Here is a 23,436-nt window from a genome sequence, read left to right on the forward strand (position 1 = left end):
CTGTTTGGAAAATCCTCAAGCTTCCATGTCAATATCAATCACTTCACTCAAAACCATCTGCTACTCACTTCCATCAAAATTAAATGTTATATTGGTGACAAGCAAATCCTTGCAAATACACAGACTATTACTCTGCTCACAACACATTATTGAGATCAATTCAAAACGCTATTACACAAACCTCTTCAATGAACCAGGGAGAATATTCCAGGTCAATTTGTATACGTTTTAAGAATAGGGTATGTGCTGTCTTTAAAGTTAATAATCTAAATTAGTTATTAGTTACTTAAGTTAGAAAGTGAGCTTAATAACATTGTGTCAAATTGCATTGGTTTATGTTTATGTGTTGCCCTCTACTGGTCAGAAGTGAATAATCAGTGTAACTCACTTCAGTTGAACACAGCCAGACAAGACAGACAGTGCTGGATTCATGTTTCTGATTAATGTATTTTTGATACGCTTCTGCCTTGGAGACTATTTGTCTGTAAGTGATGTGAAAATTATTATCAAACACTCGCATTTTTAGGACATGTCATGTTAGAGACTTTCTATAATTTTGGTAAAACGTGCTCTGTTAGCTAGCACTTATGTAGCTAGCTCTGATTTTCTTTGTAGCTTGTTCTAGCTGTTGTGGTAGTTGAGCTGTGTTTTGCTGTACAGTGCTTGCTTTATACTTTGTGAATAACATAGTCATGTGTAGGCTAGAATACTTATTTACTATATGCATATGTTAATGTTTGGGTACTGATTCATTTGCTTATTTCTGTAATGTCAATGTTTCAGTTTTACAAATCTCAAAGAAGAGAAAGGAAATCAAAAGAGATAACAACTTCAGTAAAATACAAGAAAAGTCAAGCCTTGTGTGTTTATTGGAGGACTTTTTAGTGTTGACTGGCTGTCTAGTTTTGCTCAAGAAAACTCAACGCAAGGGCAGCACACTAAAAAGACAAGAGCACGGAGGGCTCAGGAAGACATTATACAATGGAAGACACCATTATACATTGGCCTCATAGAGCATTTGATGCTAAGTCACAGTCATCTAGAGCATCCTCCAGACCCTCTCAGCGCTCATGATCAACAACCTCTTCAGCCACTAAAGCCTATGCTAAAGCAAAAGCTGCCCAGATTGAGCAAATCAACGGGTCCCACAATGCACCTTATGCACAACAGACCTTGGCTGGGTCATTGTGGGAGAAGTGTGCTTGGGAACATTTCACAAACCATCAGAGGTCAATGTCCACAAAACAAACATACTACACAATGGCGCACATCCTTTCTTAGACCATGTCCAAATAGTATCCACGTGAAGGAAGACTACAGTTGCATGATACAACATCACGGTCCAACCTTCCCTGCATGTGAGGAGGACACAAGTCTTGCCGACAAATTAGGGTGTTTGGTGTTTGATAGGTCCAAGGATGATGACAAACAGGGGCCGTCTATAGACGACAAAGCCTTTTTGGCCATTATGGATACAGAGGTCTACCAAGATAAAGGAAACAGCTGGCTAGCACCTTTACCATTCCGCGTTCCTAGACGGAGCCTTCCAAGCAACAAGGAGCAAGCTTTGAAACGCCTTTGCTCACTACGAAGAACTCTGGAGAAAAAGCCAAAAATGAAAGAACACTATATCAGGTTCATGCAAAACATGCTAGACAATGATCAAGCTGAGCCTGCCCCACCTTTAGAAGGTAAAGAGCACTGGTACCTGCCAACATTTGGTGTGTACCACCCACAAAAGCCAGATCAGATAAGGGTCGTGTTCGATTCAAGCGCTAAATGGGAGGGAATATCTCTTAATGACGTGCTGCTCAGTGGACCAGACTTGAACAATACCCTGTTGGGAGTCCTTCTGTGGTTCTGAAAAGAACCTGTAGCCCTTACAGCAGATGTGCAGCAAATGTTTTATTGCTTTGTTGTCCGAGAAGACCACAGAGATTATCTCCTCTACCTTTGGTATGAGGACAATGACATCGACAAGAACGTGGTAGAGTACAGGATGAAGGTCCATGTATTTGGAAACAGCCCTTCACCTGTGAAGTTCTTCATTGACAGTAGGATCGTGCTTGGTTATATACACAACTCCACAAGAAGGTTTTATATGTATGTTCCCAACTGAGTAACTTGGATTATGACTCTGGAAACCAGAGCATCTGAGTCCCAGTTGGGCTCACAACACTTTGAGCGTTGCTCAAGCTGGACAACACTCTATCAAATCATAGCCAGACTCATTCACGTTGCTGCATTCTTCAAGGAAAAATTAGACAATGCAGAAAAGAAAGGAAGGAAACGTCCAGCATAAGTGAGCTTTCACAAGCCAAAGTTGTGATCATTAGATCTGTCCAGCGCTAAGTCTTCAAGGTTGAATTTAAATGTCTTGAAGGCTGACAGACATGTTCCAAACAGAACACCCTCAAGAAGCTCAATCCTGTTGTAGATAAGAGTGGCCTGCTCCGTGTCGGAGGTCGTGTTTCTTCTGCTGACCTGTCAAAAGAAGAAAAGCATCCACTGATCATCCCTAACACACATCATATTGCCACACTTATTGTGAGACACTTTCATGAACAAGTAGCTCACCAAGGACGTCACATTACGGAAGGAGCTATCCGAGCAGCTGGATACTGGATAATTGGTAGTAAGCATCTGGTGTCTTCTGTCATTCACAAGTTTGTTACCTGCTGCAAACTACGAGGGAGGCAGGAAGAACAAGAAGATGGCAGATCTGCCTGCTGACAGACTCACTCCTGAACCTCCATTCACTAGTGTTGGCCTTGATGTCTACGGGCCATGGCCTATTGTGACGCTTCGCACAAGAGGAGGAAGTGCAGACAGCAAACGCTGGGCCGTACTCTTTACATGCATGTCAACCAGAGCAGTGCATATTGAACTGGTTGAAACTATGTCAGCAGACAGTTTTATCAATGCTCTGAGGAGGTTTTTCTCGATTCGAGGTCCAGTAAAACATCTGAGGTCTGACAGAGGGACTAACTTTGTGGGAGCTTGTAAGGAGTTGGGCATAAACCAGATGACACAACAGTACGGGAGTACTGATTTTCAATCCCCCTCATGCTTCCCATATGGGTGGCTCCTGGGAGAGGTGATGGCGATCATGAATGCAAGACCCCTTGTGTCTGTATCCACTGACCAGAAATGCCTGCAGTTCTCACCCCAGCTATGCTCCTTACTCAGAAAATTAGTGCAGTTGTAGCTCCTTCTGGAAACTTTGGTATAGCTCATCCGTATAGAAAGCAATGGAAGCAAGTACAGTGTCTTGCTGACACCTTTTGGAAAAGATGGAAAGGAGAGTATCTGTCCACTCTGCAGAGCCGCCGAAAGTGGACACAAGACAAGCCAAACGTCAAAGAAGGGGATGTTGTCTTATTAAAAGACAGCCAGACTCACAGAAATGAATGGCCAATGGGACTGATTGTTAAGGTTTTGTCAAGCAATGACAATAGGGTCCGCAATGTAGAAGCCAGGACTGTGAAGGACGGGACAGCCAAGGTACTTCTGAGGCCAGTCTCAGAGACTGTAGTACTTCTTTCAGAGACTTAGTGAAAGGACTCTATGTTGCTGACAGAGGACATTGCCCTTCAGGTGTATCGCATCTGTAGTGATATAAGGTTATTATATCAAGCGGGGAGTGTGCTGTCTTTAAAATTAATAATCTAAATTAGTTATTAGTTACATAAGTTAGAAAGTGAGCTTAATAAGTTAAAACATTGTGTCAAATTGCATTGGTTTATGTTTATGTGTTGCCCTCTACTGGTCAGAAGTGAATATTCAGTGTAACTCACTTCAGTTGAACACAGACAGACAGTGCTGGATTCATGTTTTTGATTAATGTATGTTTGATACGCTTCTGCCTTGGAGACTATTTGTCTGTAAGTGATGTGAAAATTATTATCAAACACTCGCATTTTTAGGACATGTCATGTTAGAGACTTTCTATAATTTTGGTAAAACATGTGCTCTGTTAGCTAGCACTTATGTAGCTAGGTCTGATTTTCTTTGTAGCTTGTTCTAGTTGTTGTGGTAGTTGAGCTTTGTTTTGCTGTACAGTGCTTGCTTTATACTTTGTGAATAACATAGTCATGTGTAGGCTAGAATACTTATTTACTATATGCATATGTTAATGTTTGGGTACTGATTAATTTGCTTATTTCTGTAATGTTTCAGTTTTACAAATCTCAAAGAAGAGAAAGGAAATCAAAAGAGATAACAACTTCAGTAAAATACAAGAAAAGTCAAGCCTTGTGTGTTTATTGGAGGACTTTTTAGTGTTAACTGGCTGTCTAGTTTTGCTCAAGAAAATGCAACGCAAGGGCAGCACAGGGTACATCATACTACATAGCATATGGAAATGTGGAGGTAAACACCATGAATAATTTTATTTTTTTAGTTTAGTAACATTTTTATTTATTTTTTGTCCAAATTTGATTGAACAAAGTTTGCAATCTTAAATCTTTTGCAGATGCATTGCAGCCCTTAATATGAAAAACAGGATCTTACCACAGAAACCACCATATTGTTACTGTGGCTTCTTCATCACACATAAGCTTTGCATGTTGCATGCTGCCTTCTGAGTTTATGAAAGAGTGAAAAGAGTCTCTGTTTTTTGTGGTTTTTCTAAGGCAAATCAGTTGTCAGTGGTATATAGTTTGAGATGATACTCATTATCAATGCACTATCAGTGTCCACATTGTAAAGAAGCTGATGGCTCTAATATTGCATTCAAGACCACAGGTAAGACAGTCATCAAATAATGATGCAAACTAGTATTTAAAATATAAGTGTTGTTTAATTTATATTAATTAGATAGTTAGATATCTAATTCTTATGGTTACTAATACTCAAGAGACTGTTATAAAGATCTGATAGCTTTAATTATTATTATTATTATTGGTTATTAGTGGTCCTTGGGAAATACAGTAGATAGGAAGTCATTGATCTAGTTCAAACCCTGGAAAGTGTGTCCTGTGAATGGTAAAGTAAGGTGCTTAAGTTGCTTAACATCATTCATGGGAACTATCCTTTTTACTTGTACTTGCTTTGGATAAAAATCCTTAGCTAAATCAATTACAGTGCACTGTAAAAAAAAAAAAAAAGTATTTTGTTATTATTATTTTTTTCAGTTGACCTAAAATGGTAACTGGTTAACCTAACCCTAGTATGTGTATATATATATATATATATATATATATATATATATATATATATATATATATATATGTATATACACACACACACACGCAGACAAAAGTTTGGAATAATGTATAGATTTTGCAAAGTGGAATTAAACTGATCACAAAGTATAGTCAGTACATTACTGATGTAAAAAACAGCACATCACTATTTGAAAAAAAGTAATTTTTGATAAAATCTAGACAGACCCAATTTCCAATAGCCATTACTCCAACACCTTATCCTCGAGTAATCATGCTAAATTGATCATTTGGTTAATAGACGCCTCACTTGTCCTCAGCTGACAGCTTCATTGAATTCTACCCGCTCAACACCAGTTTCATGTACAACAGAAAAGAGAAGACTCAGAGGTGCAGGCCTTATGGGAAGAATTGCAAAGAAAAAGACACTTTTGAAACAGAAAAACAAAAAGAAAAGGTTAGACTAGGCAAGGAAATACAGACTATGGACAACAGATAATTGGAAAAGAGTGTTATGGATCTTAAGAAATTTTTTTTTAAATTGTAATAGTATTTTTTCTTGTTATTAATGTCCTGACTATACATTGTGATCAGTTGAATGCCACTTTGGTTAATTAAATTTCCAATGTCTCTCCATAAGAGCAAAATCTGTACATTATTCCAAACATTTGGTTGCCAGTGTAGATATATATATTACAGTTCACATTTATTCATAGTTTGTATATTGCAGTGATTGTTAAAAATCCTCATTACAGGTTGCTGGATTCTCTGCCAGTTTTCCGCAGTTCCAGCATATTATCTACTGTCTCATCATTCAGTGTAAGTTTGAATTAGAGTTTCTGTACAAGCTTTCAGTAGTCTAAAACAAAACACTTCAATTGCTGTAATCTTTGTAGGTAATACTTTATAATAAATCTTATTAATAAGTCATTAACAAACATTATATAATGTTTAACAGATCAGTAGGCTGTGTACATTAAAAAAATTAAATACAGTGGAGTTCAAAAGTCTAACAGCAAATGTATTTCATTTAATCCTGAAAAATAAACATACTGTTTTAGAATTTTGAGAATTTAAAAACAGAGACAATATGTCGTTAAATGAAGAAAAATATTTAAGAACATTTAAGAATAAATCAGGTTTTGCACAAAATTGTGTATCTAATGCCAGATTGAGCACATGCATTACATATACATTAAAGCAAAAGATAGACACAAAAAAACCTAGTTCTGAAATTCATATTCATTTTTCATTAATATGTTAAATTATAAAAATTCAAAATAGAAGAATTTTCACAATAGTGTCAGACTTTGGGACCATTGGATATGAATATATAAACTTGAATCTGAAGTTTCATGCTCAGTCAAATAATCTTATCCTAGATTTTTATGTGATGTTTTATTTTATGATTATAGCTCTATTAATACAATCTTCAGAGACAATTAACTGCTCCGAACCCACTACAGACGCTCTCTTAAGCTCCCTGAGAGCGAGTATCTTTGGGAAAACTGAAGTGAGGCCAGTCTATAAGCTGAAAACTCCTACTAACATCAGTGTGTGCTTCACTCTATATGGGATTTTAGATGTGGTAAGTACTTTGACTGAGGCAACACTGAAAAACCTATGAATGCCTTTATATTATATAACACAATATATTATTGTGCATATATTTTATAGCCCTTTTTTAGGGCCACTGTCATAATTTGTGTTGATCACATTAGTTTAGCAATGATGAATAAAACATTGAGAAAATTACCCAGGCTGAGGTGTCGCTCAATGTTACGCAAATAATTTGGGTGAGGAAAAGGGAGAAGATAGGGTATTGTTTTTGCCTGGCCAGTCTGATGCCCAAGGAAAGGACTTGTAGGTGCAAAAATCTGTATGCGCCTTTGTCATGCTTTCAATCATGTCTATATAAAGTAGGGGTGACCTGAAGCCGAATACCTTATTTGGAAAGGCACGAATAATGACTTCAAAATGAATAACTGATTCATCCGAATAATATACAAAATATTTGTATGACTTATTATCAAAAGAGCACAAGGATAAAGCGACATTTGAAATAAATATATACAAAATTACAATGAATTTATGAATCTGTGCAGCCAGTATTTCTAAAGTGTAAAACTCATGAATGAAAATGCACATGTTGTGATTTAAGATCGGAGGGCCGCGGTCTCGTTTGCGTTCTCTGTTAATTGTGCACGTCTGGAGCTTGTCAACATTCACTAAGATAGGACATCATGTACACGTTCCACTTCTTGAAATGTCTATGTTAATGTATCACATGATTCACACATGATTCCCATGTATTTATTTATAGACTAAACATCAGCGCGATGATAAATTCACGACCTGAAGTGATGATTTTACGTCAGAGCTTGTCAAGCCGTCTCTTAAAGTTGACCACATTTATATCAACATCAGCGATTAAGGTTATTACTGGTTAAGAGTTTATTCTGAAAAAAAGTTAAAATGCTCCATAAAGGTTTAAATGCTCCATAGAGTATTCATCTATTAGGAATATTCCTGCTTATGCAAAATGAAGAAACTGAAACATGCTCCATCTTTTTTCTTCTTCTTTAAACTGTGCTAAATTTGAAAGTGTTAAGTGTACTTGAACTCTGGTAAGGCGCTATATAAATGTAACATTATTATTATTGAATTAAATAATCAGGATCAGAATGAGCTTTATTGTATGCTCACACATACAAAGAATTTGTCTTTGTGACAGAAGCTTCCAGTGCACAACATTACAAAACATAGATAATAATAAAAAATTATAAAAAATGTAATAAAAAAATATATAAGTTGAATAGAAAATAAATATATATAATACACAATAAGACTATATATATATATATATATGTGTGTGTATATGTGTGTGTGTGTATACATACATACATACATGCACACATACATATATAATACAAATCTTATACAGTGCAAGGGAATGTAATGGCAGAAGAGGATATGTTAGATAATATAAATAGACTTAAACCGTGTATTGCACATAATTATTGCTCAATGGGGCAGTTCTAACTGTTCATGAGATGGATAGCCTGAGGGAAAAAACTGTTGTTGTGCATGATGGTTCTGGTGCTCAGAGCTCTGAAGCATTGGCTAGAAGGCAACAGTTCAAAATGGTAATGGGCTGGGTGAGTGGGGTCTAGAGTGATTTTCCCTGCCTTTTTCCTCACTCTGGAAGTGTATAGTTTTTGAAGGGAGGGCAGGGGCAACCAATAATCCTCTCAGCAGTCCAAAATGTTCTTTGTAGTCTTCTGATATTCTATTTCATAGCTGAACCAAACCAGACAGTTACTGAAGTGCAGAGGACAGACTCAATGACTGCTGCGTAGAGCTGTATCAGCAGCGCCTGTGGCAGGTTGAACTTCCTCAGCTGGCGAAGGAAGTTCAACCTCTGCTGGGCCTTTTTCACAATGTTCACAGAGTCAATGTGGGTCTCTCACTTCAGGTCCTGTGAGATGGTAGTGCCCGGGAACCTGAATGACTCTACTGCTGCCACAGTGCTGTTTAGAATGGTGAGAGGGGTCAATGTTGGCATGTTCCTCCTTAAGTTCACAATCATCTCCACCGTTTTGAGTGTGTTCAGCTCCAGGTTGTTTTGACTGCACGAAACAGCCAGCTGTTTAACCTCCCTTCTGTATGCAGACTCAACGTCATCTTGGATGAGGCAGATGACAGTGGTGTCATCTGCAAACTTCAGGAGCTTTACAGAGGGGTCCTTGGCGATGCAGTCATTGGTGTAGAGGGAGAAGAATAGTGGGGAGAGCACACATCCCTGGGGGGCACCAGTGCTGATTGTTCAGAAGTGAATTTCCCCTCTCTCACAAGCTGCTGCCTGTCCGTCAGAAAGCTGGTAATCAACTGATAGATAGACGTGGACACAGAGAGTTGGTTTAAATTAGTCCGGAGAATAGCTGGGATGATTGTGTTGAAAGCAGAACTGAAGTCCACAAAAAGGATCCTTGCATGTCCCTGGTCTGTCCAGATGTTGCAGGATTTGATGCAATCCCATGTTGACTGCATCATCCACAGACCTGTTTACTCGATAACAAATTGAAGTGGATCTAGAAAGGTTCCAGGTTTGCTTTGTTAAAATCCCCAAGAATAATAATAACTGTGTCCGGGTGTTGTTGTTCTGTGTCTGTGATCTGATCAGCCAGCTGTTGCAGCGCTGCATTGACACACGCGTTTGGCGTGAATAAACGAGGAAAACTGTTGCTTCCAATAGAAAAGCTTTAGCACAGAAAGACAGCACATCTTCTTTTATGTTGTTACATCTGTACACCAACTTTCATTGATGTAAATGCATGTTCCTCCGCCTCTTGATTTCCCCATTAAATCTACGAAGTGATCCGCTCTGAACAGCTGAAAGCCCGGCAGATGAAATGGTCTGTCCTTTATGGCTTCACTCAGCCAGGTTTCTGTGAAACATAAGGCAGCAGAGATTGAAAAAGTTCTTGTTTGTACAGGTGAGGAGATGTAGTTCGACTGTTTTGTTAGAAAGAGAGCAGAGATTCGCTAGATGAATGATCGGCAGCACTGTTCGAAAGCCACGCCGACGGAGCTTGACCAGCGCACCTGCTCGTCTCCCTCGCCTGTGTCTCTTGAATAGCAAAGCTGCGCATCCAACTAAAATGTCCAGCAAAAACCAGGGAAAGATTTTCTGGTATATGCTGCCGAATGTTCAGCAATTTGTCGCTGGTAACACTGATTGGAAAACACAGGACAAACAAACGAAAACAACAAAAGAATAGGAGTGCTCCACACCGAGGTGGCCATCCACGGTGCCATCATAATGGTGTCCTATCGAAAAATTCCTGATAGACTTATTGGAATTTCACCTGTTTGTAGGCTATATTGAGTTTATTTTTTAATTCTTTTAATGTTTGAATTTGTATTTATTATTCACTGCAAAAAATGGGCGCTTGACATTTCACATTTTGCTTGACACATCATGCCTCTAGTATAATGTTGTTATACATGCACAGACAATGAAAATTCTGTTTCATGCAGATATTAATATCTGAAATACCTGGAGAAACCACAATATATTTCACAGTTAATGTAGCCTAGAAATTCAGCTTCATCTGGTAAGAAATGTATTTAATTTTTTTTTAAATAATAATAATATAATAATAATTATTATTATTATTATGCTATTATTATGAAAAGGCATATACAAAGCATATTTTATTCACAGAAACTATACATTTAAGAGTAATACTTAAAAATGGGTATTTCATTTAGTTTTGATGCACTTCTGGTTTAAGCCCCACCCACTTCCAATTTTATCTGAATAAAGAGACAGATACAAATAATTTTGTCATATGAACTGATGCAAATCCAGATAATGACTCCGCTGCACAACCCTAATATAAAGACTGTAATGACATTTGTGAATTATTATTTATAAAACAATGAACTTCATGTTATACCTTAAAGTTTACGAGAAGTGCCATAAAATAACACTTTTTGGTATTTTAAGTGGCCTTTAATGAAAAAAGCAGCGGTGAAAATAGGGGGGAAAAAATAAGTGATGATTGTTGGTGTTGTGTCGGTGGGAGTTCTGGAGTGGTGATTCTGTGGCGGGGTGTTGTGAAGCGTGGTTCTGATTCGGGTCAACGGGAATCCAGGCTGCATTTCAGTAGCTTCCTGAAAGGAGAAAAGCGACCACAATAATGCAGCAGTATGGAGTTGTTGCTCACCCTTCTGCCTCAGAGATGGTGTTTATATCTCCATGTCTTCAATGAGTAGATTTGATGCAGGTGAGTCTGACTTTGCTCTGGTTCAAGTGTTGGTGATTGTTATTTCCAAGAGTGACTGTATCCCACATATGTGGCTCACCAGATTTGATCAACCACTGGACTTTGACTTGGACACTGGGATGAAGCACCAGTAGTATCCAGCTAACCCAAGGAAAGCATATACTTGTGTCTTCTTGGTGGGCAGGGAAATTACTGCATTGATCTTGTTCTGTTGGAGTGTCACCAATTCCCTGCCTGTTTGGAACTGTGCCTCGGTTCTTTGGTACTCGGTACTTTCCTTGGGGGGTCCAGCCCTGCAGAGATCAGTCAGCACCCTCTGCAGACAATCTAGACAGTCTTCCCAATGTTTCGTATGGATGACAACATTGCCTAGGTAAGCAAAAGTATACTCCTGGTCGGGGAAGAAGTTGATGGAAAGTCTCAGTACTCCTCAGAGTAGCCTTTGGTAAGGTCGTGGGTAGAGATGAGTGCGTGCCCTCTTGATTCGCTAAATAAGCTTGTCCATCTGGGGCATTGGATAGCCATCAAATGCTGACACCTCATTCAGCTTCCTGAAGTCATTGCAAAAGTGGAGAGTACCATTTTTCTTTGGGAGTATCACAATCTGATAATAGGTTTCGGGACAACATGACTACACTTTCTCCTCTGCAGCCTGCCAATGAGCCTCTATAACCTAGTAGGTTATTTGTTTTACAAAGACTCCAGAAGAGATGCAAATGGTGTGGTGGATGATATTTGTCTGGCCTGGGGTCTCCGAGAAGATGTGTGAGAACTGCTGTACCAGGGTCTCCAAGTTGTTTCCCTGTCAGGGGATAGGTGTTTTCCCAGATTTACCACAGGTATTTCATACATTGCTATGTTCATTCATACAAAATCTATGTTTAAACACTGACCCTTAACACTTACATAGTTTAATCATTATAAACCATGACTTGAACTATACATAAGTAATATTTACATTATATTCATGATGTTAACCAGAGGGGAACTGGCCCTCACAGTGAGTCTGGTTTCTCCCAAGGTTATTTTTCTCCATTAATCAACATCTTATGGAGTTTTGTGTTCCTTACCTTCAGCTTGCTCACTTATTATTAATTTATTATTACAATTATTATTTAATTACTAATTTTTCAACACGATTAACAATCGTATTTTATCTAATTATACAATGATGATTCATCAACATTATATACATTACAGTTTTATCTTCTGTTAATGCCTGATCTTCTGTAAAGCTGCTTTGAAATGATGTTTGTTGTGAAAGGCGCTATACAAATAAAATTGAATTTACTTGACTTGAATTCATTGCCATGGCAGTGAGCTGGACTAGGGCTCCACCCAGTGTTTGAAGAGGTTGATGTGACAGATCTGTTTCCGCTCTCCGCCATCCAGACTGGCAGATTCATTAGGTCACGGCTCCCACCCTCTCTACCACAGTGTAGGGGCCCTGCCAAAGGCAAGAAATTTTGAAGTGGCAGCTTACACAAATTACTATCATCCAAGAGATGAAAGGAGGGCCCTGGATGGTCAGTATCCTCTTCATAATCCCAAGCCATCTGAGCAGGAGGTCCCTTGCCTATATTGGGAGGTGGCTTTCAGGATACCATGTGGCATAATCTAAAATGACGACGATGTGCTTGTGACCCCCGGCTGACTTAAGCAGCAGTCCCACAAGGTCCATCCAATGCTGCTATGTGGTGGAGAGCAGCTGGTTGAAACCTGGAAAATCCTCCCCCAGCAGCAGATCATTCAACTCTCCCACTTCCAGCTTAGCTGGGATATGTGAAAACTAATACATTTAACTTTATATATGCAATAAACTGTTTGTATAATGTGTGACCAAAATAAAGGATTCTATTCTATTCTCTATTCATACATGGTCCAGGTCACAGGTCTTGATGAGATGGTTAACGAGCGGGCAAAAACATAATGTGTGTTACTCTGCTCAAAAGTGCTAGTGAGGAGGGATTTCCTAGGCTTCTGGCTCCCCAACATCTGTGGCTATCCAAGCCTGATGGAGCTTCCCAAATCCAGAAGGGCCCTAATGCAACATTCGTCCAAGTGAACTTACCTCTCTGAGAACTAAAAAGGCCCCAAACAGGCATGAGTCTCAGGTAGATTTGGGTCCCGCCACTCTGGCAGCGGCTAGACTGCTCTCTAGTTTAGAGATGCCCTCCATACATCTTCCCACTGGCACCATTCTGGGAAAAGCTGCAACCTTCTATCTAGTCACCTGTGCCACCTCTACCAGTTCAAGTTTTCAGGGTTCTTTATCCCACTGCCGAATCCTAGGGCAATGGCAGAGCACATCGAATTTTATCTACCACAACTTACTTTTCACGTAGACAAGGTCAATGTGACCTGACAGCAGCCAGAGATAGCGAGTCTGAAAAAAATGGCCCGCCTCATGGAACGTCTGTGCTGCACATACTGCCAAAAAATAGTTTCAGGGCTACATAGTCATCCACCGCTGTGCTTCTCCCTAAAATAGAGCAAAATAATGCGAGCCCACTCCCAGCCCTCACTGTCGGCAATCACCAGAACTGTGTGAAGGTACACCTCCACATCATTCTGTTAATTAAGTTTTGTAAGGAATTGGTGGGCTGTCACATGGTTATTGGAGAAGAGGGCACGCACAGCAGATATCATACACAAACACAAAACCATGCACTCGTTTCATTTCTGACATGTGAAACATTTATGCACAGTGAGCTGCTGGCGGAGGGAGATCACTGATAAATTATTTCCTCCATTTGAGGAAAGAGGGCTGGATCTGGTTTAATTAATCTGCATGATCCATATTAAGGAACATCTGTGCCGGTATCTGGGCTTCATCTTTGTGTTCCTGATTGCTGGTACTCTCTCTGTGCCCCAGGAGATCATTATTCCTCAGTGCATCATGTTCAAGGCTGTTTAAACGGAATACTGCTCCCTCCCAACAGCAATGCACTCCAGCAAAATGCAGTCACTTCACCTAGCCTCACAGAAGATGTCCACATTCTCCACCAGTGTAGCGGTGCGATTGAGGCACATACAAAGTATGCAGTTAAAAATGACCCTGAATGTTCCTTTTTGAATAAAACAGGGGCGAGGGATAGTTAAGTGAAGGGATGATCGTTGGTGTCGTGTTCTATGCCATGGAGAGTTGTGATTCCATGGGTGGATGTCTTGAAGCATGGTTCCCAATTGTTTAACTGATTTGAAAATGGAATTTAAAAATTATTTGAATATATACATGAAGTGACATCAGTAGCTACAGTTTAATTTAGGGCTAGACATTAACATTGTCCCATACTTTAAACATGCAAAAGGGGCTTGATCTCATTGTGTATTAATATTGTTTCCTCTTTCAGGATGAGAAAGCACAGGTTTTCAAAACTTTCATCTGGGTGTATTTGGTAAGTCCTTCTGCAACTCACCATAGGCCTCTTTTAACAACTGTGAATTTATTAACTTTTTAAATGAGTTTTCTTTAGTACAGTCAAGATTAATGTGAATAATTGCTACGTCACAAGAGGCATCTAACAGAATTGATAAAACGAATAATCGTTTTAATAACAGATAGATAGTCCTGCCCCAAACTTATGCCATTGATTGAGTCAATGATTTTATATCAGGTCCAACTGGGTCTCTCAAACAAACAGATTGCAATCCTGTTTGGTGCTGCAGAAATTAGACACTTTACCTTTAATAATGGTACTTTGTGTTTTGTAGTTTTGGAAGATTGAAGGTTTGAGCTGGGATCCTGTTGAATGCGGGACAGACAGAATTTCACTGCCAAGAAAAAAGCTGTGGATGCCTGATATTGTCATTAATGAATTGTATGTTCAAAAGTATCAGATTGTATTTTGATTTTGAGAAAACATAATGTGAACACACTGTGAATCATGTTGTGATAATCACACAGCCACCTAACTATGTAGTAGATCTTACACATGACACCAAAATAGATGGTGATTTTTGATCACACGCCACATAAAGTGTACATATGTGTGTTTATGAATGTCAGATGGCCCCTACCTCCATTTACCTCAGGGCACCAGCTAATTAATTTGATTTTTACAGTATAATTGGAGGGAAAATTCTGTTTAACTTTTAGAGACTCTTACTCAATTATCAACACAATGAAGGCAGAGTTAAAAAAATATATATTTACAATTAGACAAACAAGAATAACTAACAACTACAAAATGGTACTAATATGCTAAAGGATATTATGAATTAATAAGAAATAAATTGAACAGGAAGTAAAGATGCAAGTGGTTGAGTTGGATGTAACTATGGCAGAGAATTCTCCTTGAGCACTTTATTAGGAACACTATGGTCCTACTAATGGGGCTTTTCCACTGCATGGTGCGACTTGACTCTACTCTGTTTATTTTGGGGGTTTTCCACTGTGGATAGTATCTGGTACCTGGTACTTTTTTTAGTAACACCTCGATTGAGGTTCCAAGCAAGCCGAGCCGATACTAAATGTGACGTCAAAACCCTGCAGATCACTGATTGGTCAGAGAGAATCGTCACTACCAGCGTCACTGAATTTTTAACACATGACATCAAATCACTAGTTTTATAGTTACCTACAGCGATAGCAGTATCATTTGTTCAAGCGATTTTTGAATTGTAAAAAGAAATGGCTGTGCGCAAAACCACGCTGTGGTCAATAAACAAGGTTAAGACGTCCCTCTCGTTAGCAACAAACAAAACGAAATGTCTTTCAGGAAGTGTCTCAGCTGTTGGTCGCACAGATGAGACACGGCTACCTCCAGACCTACCAACAGTGTAGGGAAAAGATTTTTACAAAATTAAAAGTGATTACAGAACCATCAAGGAAAAGTAAGTGGTTCGACCAAATGGACGCTATCTAGACCGACGAGCAATGGGAGGGCGAGTGCTCTGGACTCCACTATGGAGGATGGTACGTTAACTCTATACTCTGCTTGAAAGCTTCACTTTATTTAGTTGACCAGCTACTGGAAAGCTTGTTTCTAAAACAACCAGGCCAATTTAACTGTTACACTTGTGTAAAATCACCATGCAACAACTGCTTTATGCAGCACAATGATCTAGTAGCTAACAGCTAGCGGTCGTGTTATTGTTTATTGTTTTGTGTCACGTTTGAGATGATGTCACGGCATTAGAGGCAGCGCAACTATGACTATAGTCATAACTGTCAACACTCCTGTTATTCCTGGGAGTCTCCCGTATTTCACACCCATCTCCCGCCCCCTCACGTTTTGTTATTTCTCCCGGGAAACTCCTGTAATTTGTATGGCCCAAACTTCGTTATATGAATAATAACATCAATATATTATTCCAAGGTTGTCCAGTTGCCAGATCTTGTATGAAACGTATCACACAATTGACATATCATACAAATTTCAACCCATTTGCGCTGTTGATATCTGTGCAGGTGGTAGACGCGGGAAGTTGAATCGAGCATCAATGGTAGATGGGAGGAGAAGACTCAAGTGGTGCTCCGGCAAAAAATACAAAATATGCATGTAAATTTAACAACAGCTGTACAGAAAAATTGTATTTCATATCTTGAAGCCATAACGACAATGGCCACACCTTTTGCATATTGTGTCACACTGATTTTAATATCGGACATGGTGGGGAAAATTACATTACTCAGCACATTAAATCACAATGACTTATTTAGCCTACCTCTGCCATCCAGCAACCCCTGGATTAAACAGCAGTGGAAAAACAAGATCAGAAAAGTAAAGCGAGTAGAGTCAAGTTGAACCGTAATGTGCAGTGGAAAAGTGCCATAAGTGCTCAATGTAGTCTTCTACTGTTGTAGCCCATCCACCTCAAGGTTCGACATGTTGTTGGACCCTTCAAACTTGGAGGTGGATCGGAGGCTTTCCTTCCTACACCTGTAAAAGGTGTCTGGCAGTTTGCCTGAGCAGCTTTATCTGATGGCTACTTTAAAAACTGTTTGTGTTGGTCCACCACAATCTAATCAAATTGTAGCAACTTTTCTTTACCGTGACAGTTAGAGAGGAGGCCTGCCACAATCTAGGGCCCCTAGAAAGCCATCTTTTTTGATTGTTCACCAAAATCATTTATATTCATTATAAAACATTTTTAGACAGACACTGAAACTTGAATAATTTTACATATGTACAACTTCAGATACGTAACAAATCTGATGACTGGTTGGAAAAGAAATGGCCTGAACCTTTGAACAAGATTGATATTGTACATTTCAGTGTTTATCCAAACATGTGCAAAGATATGTGTTCTAGAGCCAAACTTTATGGAAATAACTATAAATACTAAATCACATTGCACTGTTCTAACTACTTTTCATACTGTAAATTAATGAGCTGACTTTTAATTTGAGCTTTTGAAGCTTTAATTAACACAATGGAGTATAATAGGTGGCATGCTTTTGTAACATTGGTCTCTGTTTACTTTGAAGCATGGATGAAAATAGAGTCCCGGACACATACTACCTCTATGTCTATTTTACTGGCCAGGTGATGGATGATTTTCCATTTCATGTGATCAGTTCTTGTAATCTGGACATCTACACCTTTCCATTCGATATTCAGAACTGCACTTTCACTTTCAATTCGTACCAGCACACTGGTAAGTAAGCTTGACTGAAAGTGATTGTTTTTATAGACTACAACCACCTTTGTAGAACCCTTATTTCTCATTTGTTTGTTTTTGTGTTTGTCTTCCCTATAGTGAGGGATATTCAATTGTTCTTTCAAGAACCAGTGAAGGACACACTCAAAACATCTCTAGATATAATGAAAACAAAAGGAGAATGGGAGCTAGTCGACATGCTTGCTGAAAAACCTGAGATACCTCTCCATGCTTCGAATAACTCGTTGGATACACTTGTTTACTATGTATTACCATTCTACCACTCTTCTTACTTAATTTGAATGATGAGAGAGAGTATATTTTTAGTTGTTAAATAAAAAATTATATATATCAAATGAATTTGAATTAAAATGGAAATGGTTTCATTTGATTTTGTCGTGCATTAGATCGTCCTCAGGCGTCGGGCCACTCTGTACATTGTGAATCTCCTGATTCCCAGCTGCTTCCTCATTACTGTTGATCTGTTCAGCTTTCTTCTGCCGCCTCAGAGTGTGGATCGTTCTGCCTTCAAGATGACCCTCATCCTGGGATACACCGTGTTCCTGCTACTAATGAATGATCTGCTGCCCGTCACAGGAAACGCCATACCTCTCATAAGTCTGTATAGAAACTTCTCTGTAGCTTTCAAACACTTGTTTCATTGTCTCTTTTGTTTTTTAAAGAAATAGTTCACCTAAAAATATAAATTTTGTCATTATTTGTGCTCATGTTGTTCCAAACCCATATGCTTTTTTTATAATTTAACATCACCAATTCACTTTCTAAGTGATCTTTCTCTTATATTCCATCTTTTTGCAGATGTATTTTTCTCTCTCTGTCTGGCTCTGATGGTGGCGAGTCTTCTGGAGACAATTGTCATCACTAATATTCTGTGTGGCTCCAGTGGCTATCCGCCATTACCTCAGTGGGTCAAGATTATTTTCCTCAACTATCTCGCCAGAATTGTTTGTTTAATCAAGAAACCTAGTGACCAAAACTGTGAAGGTGAGTCTTAAGACTAAGGTGCTTTTCAGCCATGACGTCAAATTTTATATGAACCCGGACGTCAAATTCGAAAATCGAGAGTTCCATCTGGATTTTCCAATGGGATTTTATAATAGGGATTTTTAATTTGTGAGTTAAATAAGGTCTGTGGTAAACATTACTTGACGATATGTGGACGTTTTGTACTACAGAATAAATTAAACACAGTCATACCTCAAACATGAAGCCGCCGTGCATTTGTAACGAGGCAGGCGAGGATTAAAGATCTAAATGCAGCTTTTAATCAAACAATAAGGTAAACAAAGTAACTCAGAATATAAAGAAACAAACACAGGGAACAAGGCACAGAACATCACAGAACACGTGCAAAGACTGACAAAGAAACCAGGGGAAATGAGGGCTTAAATACAGAAGAGAAAACAAGTAAATGAGGAACACCTGGGGAAACAATCATGGTAAACCAATCAGAAAATGAACCTACAAAGGTCTACAAAACTAACACAGGAAACAGGAATGGGGGAACTGAGCAAAATGTATTTCGACATAAAATTCTAAGCACAAACAAGGAATACATGACAGCGTTGTTTAAAAAAAGTTTGTAATTCAATTCCGCTTCAAAATTCATGTTTGAGGTATGACTGTGTGCAAATTATGTTGTAGAACAAAACGTCTGCATATTGTCAAGTAATGTTTACCACGGACCTTATTTTCTCATAAGTTCAAAAAACAAAAACATTACAAAACCAATAGGAAAATCCAGAGGGAACACATAGCGAATTCTCCTCCGGGTTTTTGGACACAAGCTGAACAGCTCTTTTAACTGCAGCACACATTACCATTCCTGCTCTAAACAGAAAATAACTGTAGTGCATTGTAATGTTCTGTTACCTTTTTTAATCTTAATTATGCATGATTAAATAGTTGGTTGCAGTTTATTATTTGTATTTAGAATAATTTTTCCCTGCTGTCTGTAACCTTATCAGAACAGCCTGTGACCAATTTTTGGGTCACGGCCCACCGGGTAAAAGAATAGTTCACACAAAAATTTATATTTTGTCATAATTTACTCACCATCATTTAGTTCCAAGCCCATATGACTTTCTTACTTCCATGGAACATAAAATGAGAAATTTTAATGTGGTCTGTCATAAAATACAATGGCAGTTCATAGTGACTCATAGTGAAACATATTGTAAAATGAGTTGATGTTACTCATACATCATATTCCAAGTATTCTGAAGGCATACAGTTAGCTGGTTTTGAAATGTTTTTCAATTAAAATCTTGATGTCCGTTGAATATTCATGAGTGCTATGAGAGAAGCATGTTCGAAGTGGCGCACGTGTCCACATGAGAACTTGTGTTGTTTTAGGGCCATTAGGAGGGTGAGTAAATTATGACAGAATGTCCATTTTTGGGTAAACTACTCCTTCAGAAGCATTGTGCTAAGTCAAATTTATTTCAAACAGTTCTTTTGTACCTGCAGAACACAAAACTGTGACAGATTACTGTGAACCAATACGTGAAACTACTCAGAGCAAAGCAAATATGAAGAGCTCTCCTTCTCTTCAAGAACTGAGGAAGATCAGTCAAGACTTACTGTCCATCCGCCAGCAGGTCGATAAACATTTTAATACCGATCAGAGTGAAGAGGAGTGGGTGCATTTCGGTCAAGTTATTGACCGCTTGCTTTTTGGCGTGTATGTTGTTTTTCTTACAGTGAGTTTCTTCACTATAGTGGTCTTTTGGGTGTACTGGTACAATTTACGTGCATCTTTGTTATAAATAAACCAAATAAATCTATATAAAAATGAAAGATATTGAGTATACAGTATATGATAACTGAACCTGTGCATACATATTGCCACTTTGCAAATGGAATAAAATGGCATATAATTGTGTTGAAATGTGAAAATGTTCAGCAAAGGTTGGCTTAAGTTCTTTACATGTATATACGTATATTAGACATGAATATTATTTTTCACAACTGATTAATCGTTATTTATTACAATGTGGTCTAGAAGTATGAGACAACATAGAAAACCTGGGTTTCACAATCTAATTTAAACTGGAAATAAAAGTTGTAGGAGCTGAAAAAAAAATTAACAAAGAAATGCTATGAAGTATGAAATACTTAATTACAGTAAATCAGAAAAATGCTACATAGAAGCATTTTCACTTGTGGTTATGTAGTACACTATACTGTATTATGTTATTTCTCAGTTGCTATAAGAAAATTAATAAAGAAATGATGTGATTTCTGTAATGTCTCATTCTCTTTCAAAGCATGGCTTTTGATTGGAAAAAAACAAACATATTACACCATGATTTAAAGGTCTACAAAGACTAAGTGTGTCTTCTTATATGAGATTAAACAAACAACAGTTCCACATGTGCATCTTTCACTATCTTCCTTTTTATAAATGACAAGATTCCACCATGTTAACCTACCTGTATGTGTAAAACATATACGTGAAAATTATTTGTTAACATTACTGAATCAGCCTGACTACATTAGGTTACATACATCAACACAACCATTTTTAAGGGTCATGTCATGTGTACAGTATACATCCTTTTCACGTTCTCATCATTAATGTTCTCATTTCCATGGTATATGGAATTTAGACCGTGTTCGGCTAGCTCTCAAAAAATGGAGCTAAATAATCTACCAACTACTCAACCAGGGCCGGTCCAAGCCTTTACAGGGCCCTAAGCAGAATTTGATTTGGGGGCTCCTCAGTGTCGCCAACATGATTGACTATTGTCAATGCTTGATTATTCGCACACTATAAACCTAACACACCCCTTATCAATTTTATTAGTTGTAGATGTGTTGTTACATCATACCAATGTCTGCCTGGCATGATTTTACCCTTCTACGGTTTTTAATTGTAACAGTAGCACACCTATATTTACCCAATCCTGTTGTTCCTCTGTTATCAGTTTTGTGGACTTCCTAGATAACAACTTGCAGCAGAAGCAGTAGACTGCATCATTTCTTTTTGAATAAGTGAGCCAGTTCCACTTGATTTTTTCCCCCATTAATTAATTGTCTGTAGGTGTAGTGGTAGTGGAAGCTTTGGCCATCAGATTTTTTAGGGAATGTGAAGTTTTAATTTATAGGCAGTGGCCATCTGCTTACCAGTCAGCTTACCAGATCAGTCCTTTCTGAGTCAGACAGGATACATGACAACTCAGCTGGGTCAACCGGAGAAGCTGCTGATCCATGGTGTAGGCTGGAAGTTGCTAATATATTAAGATATCAAGGTTATTTACGGATGTTTAATCAAACATGTACTTTCCTAAAACAAGAAGATATGCTACCTAGGCTATTTTAACTAACTAGCCAGCTAATGTTAGTTCACAACATATCCTAGCTACTTCACATACCTTTATCTTGCTGTTTTTTTCTCTTCCTCTGTTTTCCTCTTTTTCTTTTTCTCTGCAGCAGAGGGAGATGTCATTTCATGTGCTCTTGGGGGCCCCCTGGTGGCCACGGGGCCCTAAGCAGCCGCTTAGTTCGCTTATGCCTCTGTACTCAACAAACATATTAATAAATCTAAGCAGAAAGCTACATTTTAGAGAATAACTACATGCTACATGCCAAAAGTAGCTTGCTACATTTTAGCAACTTAATTTGTTTTATATAATCAGATAATCAGCCCAATATATGATAGTATCACAAAGTAAGGCCCTGGTGGTACTAAAGCCTGTTTTAATTACTATTCCTAGTCTACTTTTCTCCTACTTTACACTAGTAATTTTCGTTGCTTTCACACCTGAGGAACTATAGTTCCTGGGAACAGTTTTAGGAGGATTTCGTCAGAAAACTAGAAACTGTCTTTTGAGGCTGTATGACGATGGATGAAGGTAGGATGAAATAAGGTGGTTTTTAAACTGTTTAGAGCATTCAGCTCATCCAAAAATGTGGTCATTTAAACCATTAACTGATTAGGCAGCTGCCAGAAGCTCATATAAAACATCTAATAAAAGTGTATCTCCGATCCCGCCATCCTCCATCGGTGTTGTTGATTTTGTTGTTGTTGCCATTGAATCGTGCATGCTAATAAAGTCACAAGAAAAATGGTTGATAGATGACGTCACTACCAGGGTACTTCTGTGAGTCAGAACACATTAAGCGCAAAATCTTCAAGGTTGTTCCGTTCTTCGTAAGAGTTCTCATCTAGAATGTTACTAAAAGAAATGTACTGGGACTGTAGGTGGGAAAGGGCCTATTTATACAACAGGGGTCCTACTGGTGTTTCATCAAAAGTAGAATACTAGAAACAAGTAACTAGTTTATTTATTTATTTATTTTACTTCTGGTTTGGTTTTGGCAGTGGAATTGTAATGCTTTCACCTTTGTGTGAAATAGCATTTGGCTGAAGATTGACTTGAGTCTGGTCAACCAAAAGTAGCTAAGTTCTGGGTTGAGTCCAGTTTGCCTAATGGAGAAAAAAATGCATTGATGGCTGAATTGTGGCATGAGAGCGGATACACTTTCGAATGGTAAAATAAATATGGTGGTTTAAACCATTAACTGATTAGGCAGCTGCCTGCGTTTTCTGATGCAGCCAAAGCTCTGCCAAAGTGTCTAACTATCTTTATCAATATATGCCTGCAATGTCCAGTTCTATGCCACAGTTTTAAACAATGTCAAGGTTTATTAACCTAAGTGTTTATTAATTGAGTTCGAACTGAGTCTTTCTCCAGTTGTTTGGTACCTCAAGCGCCAGTGGAGAGGAAAGCAAATGGTGGCCAATGCACATGCTTTTAGTCAGAGACACAGGTTGGGGAGCTTGTTCTGTTGATGGCTCCCTTCCTGGACACTTACCACTGTGCCCATTCAGCATTTAACAACAGTGG

The 23,436-nt window shown here is 38.5% G+C and overlaps 1 protein-coding gene across 1 annotated transcript; it reads left to right on the forward strand.

Moving 5' to 3' along the window:
* Positions 1-1,324: 1,324 nt before the first annotated feature.
* On the forward strand, positions 1,325-20,677 carry LOC127640961 (5-hydroxytryptamine receptor 3C-like). The gene is made up of 10 exons (XM_052123704.1): positions 1,325-1,691; positions 1,929-2,054; positions 6,581-6,753; positions 14,311-14,355; positions 14,672-14,778; positions 17,391-17,564; positions 17,667-17,829; positions 17,971-18,181; positions 18,383-18,568; positions 20,054-20,677. Exons 1-10 carry the CDS (start codon positions 1,325-1,327, stop codon positions 20,350-20,352), a joined length of 1,851 nt encoding a protein of 616 aa, XP_051979664.1. The 3' UTR covers positions 20,353-20,677.
* The last annotated feature ends 2,759 nt before the right edge of the window (positions 20,678-23,436 follow it).

Source organism: Xyrauchen texanus, chromosome 50 (genome assembly GCF_025860055.1).
Source record: "Xyrauchen texanus isolate HMW12.3.18 chromosome 50, RBS_HiC_50CHRs, whole genome shotgun sequence".
Taxonomy (NCBI): domain Eukaryota; kingdom Metazoa; phylum Chordata; class Actinopteri; order Cypriniformes; family Catostomidae; genus Xyrauchen; species Xyrauchen texanus.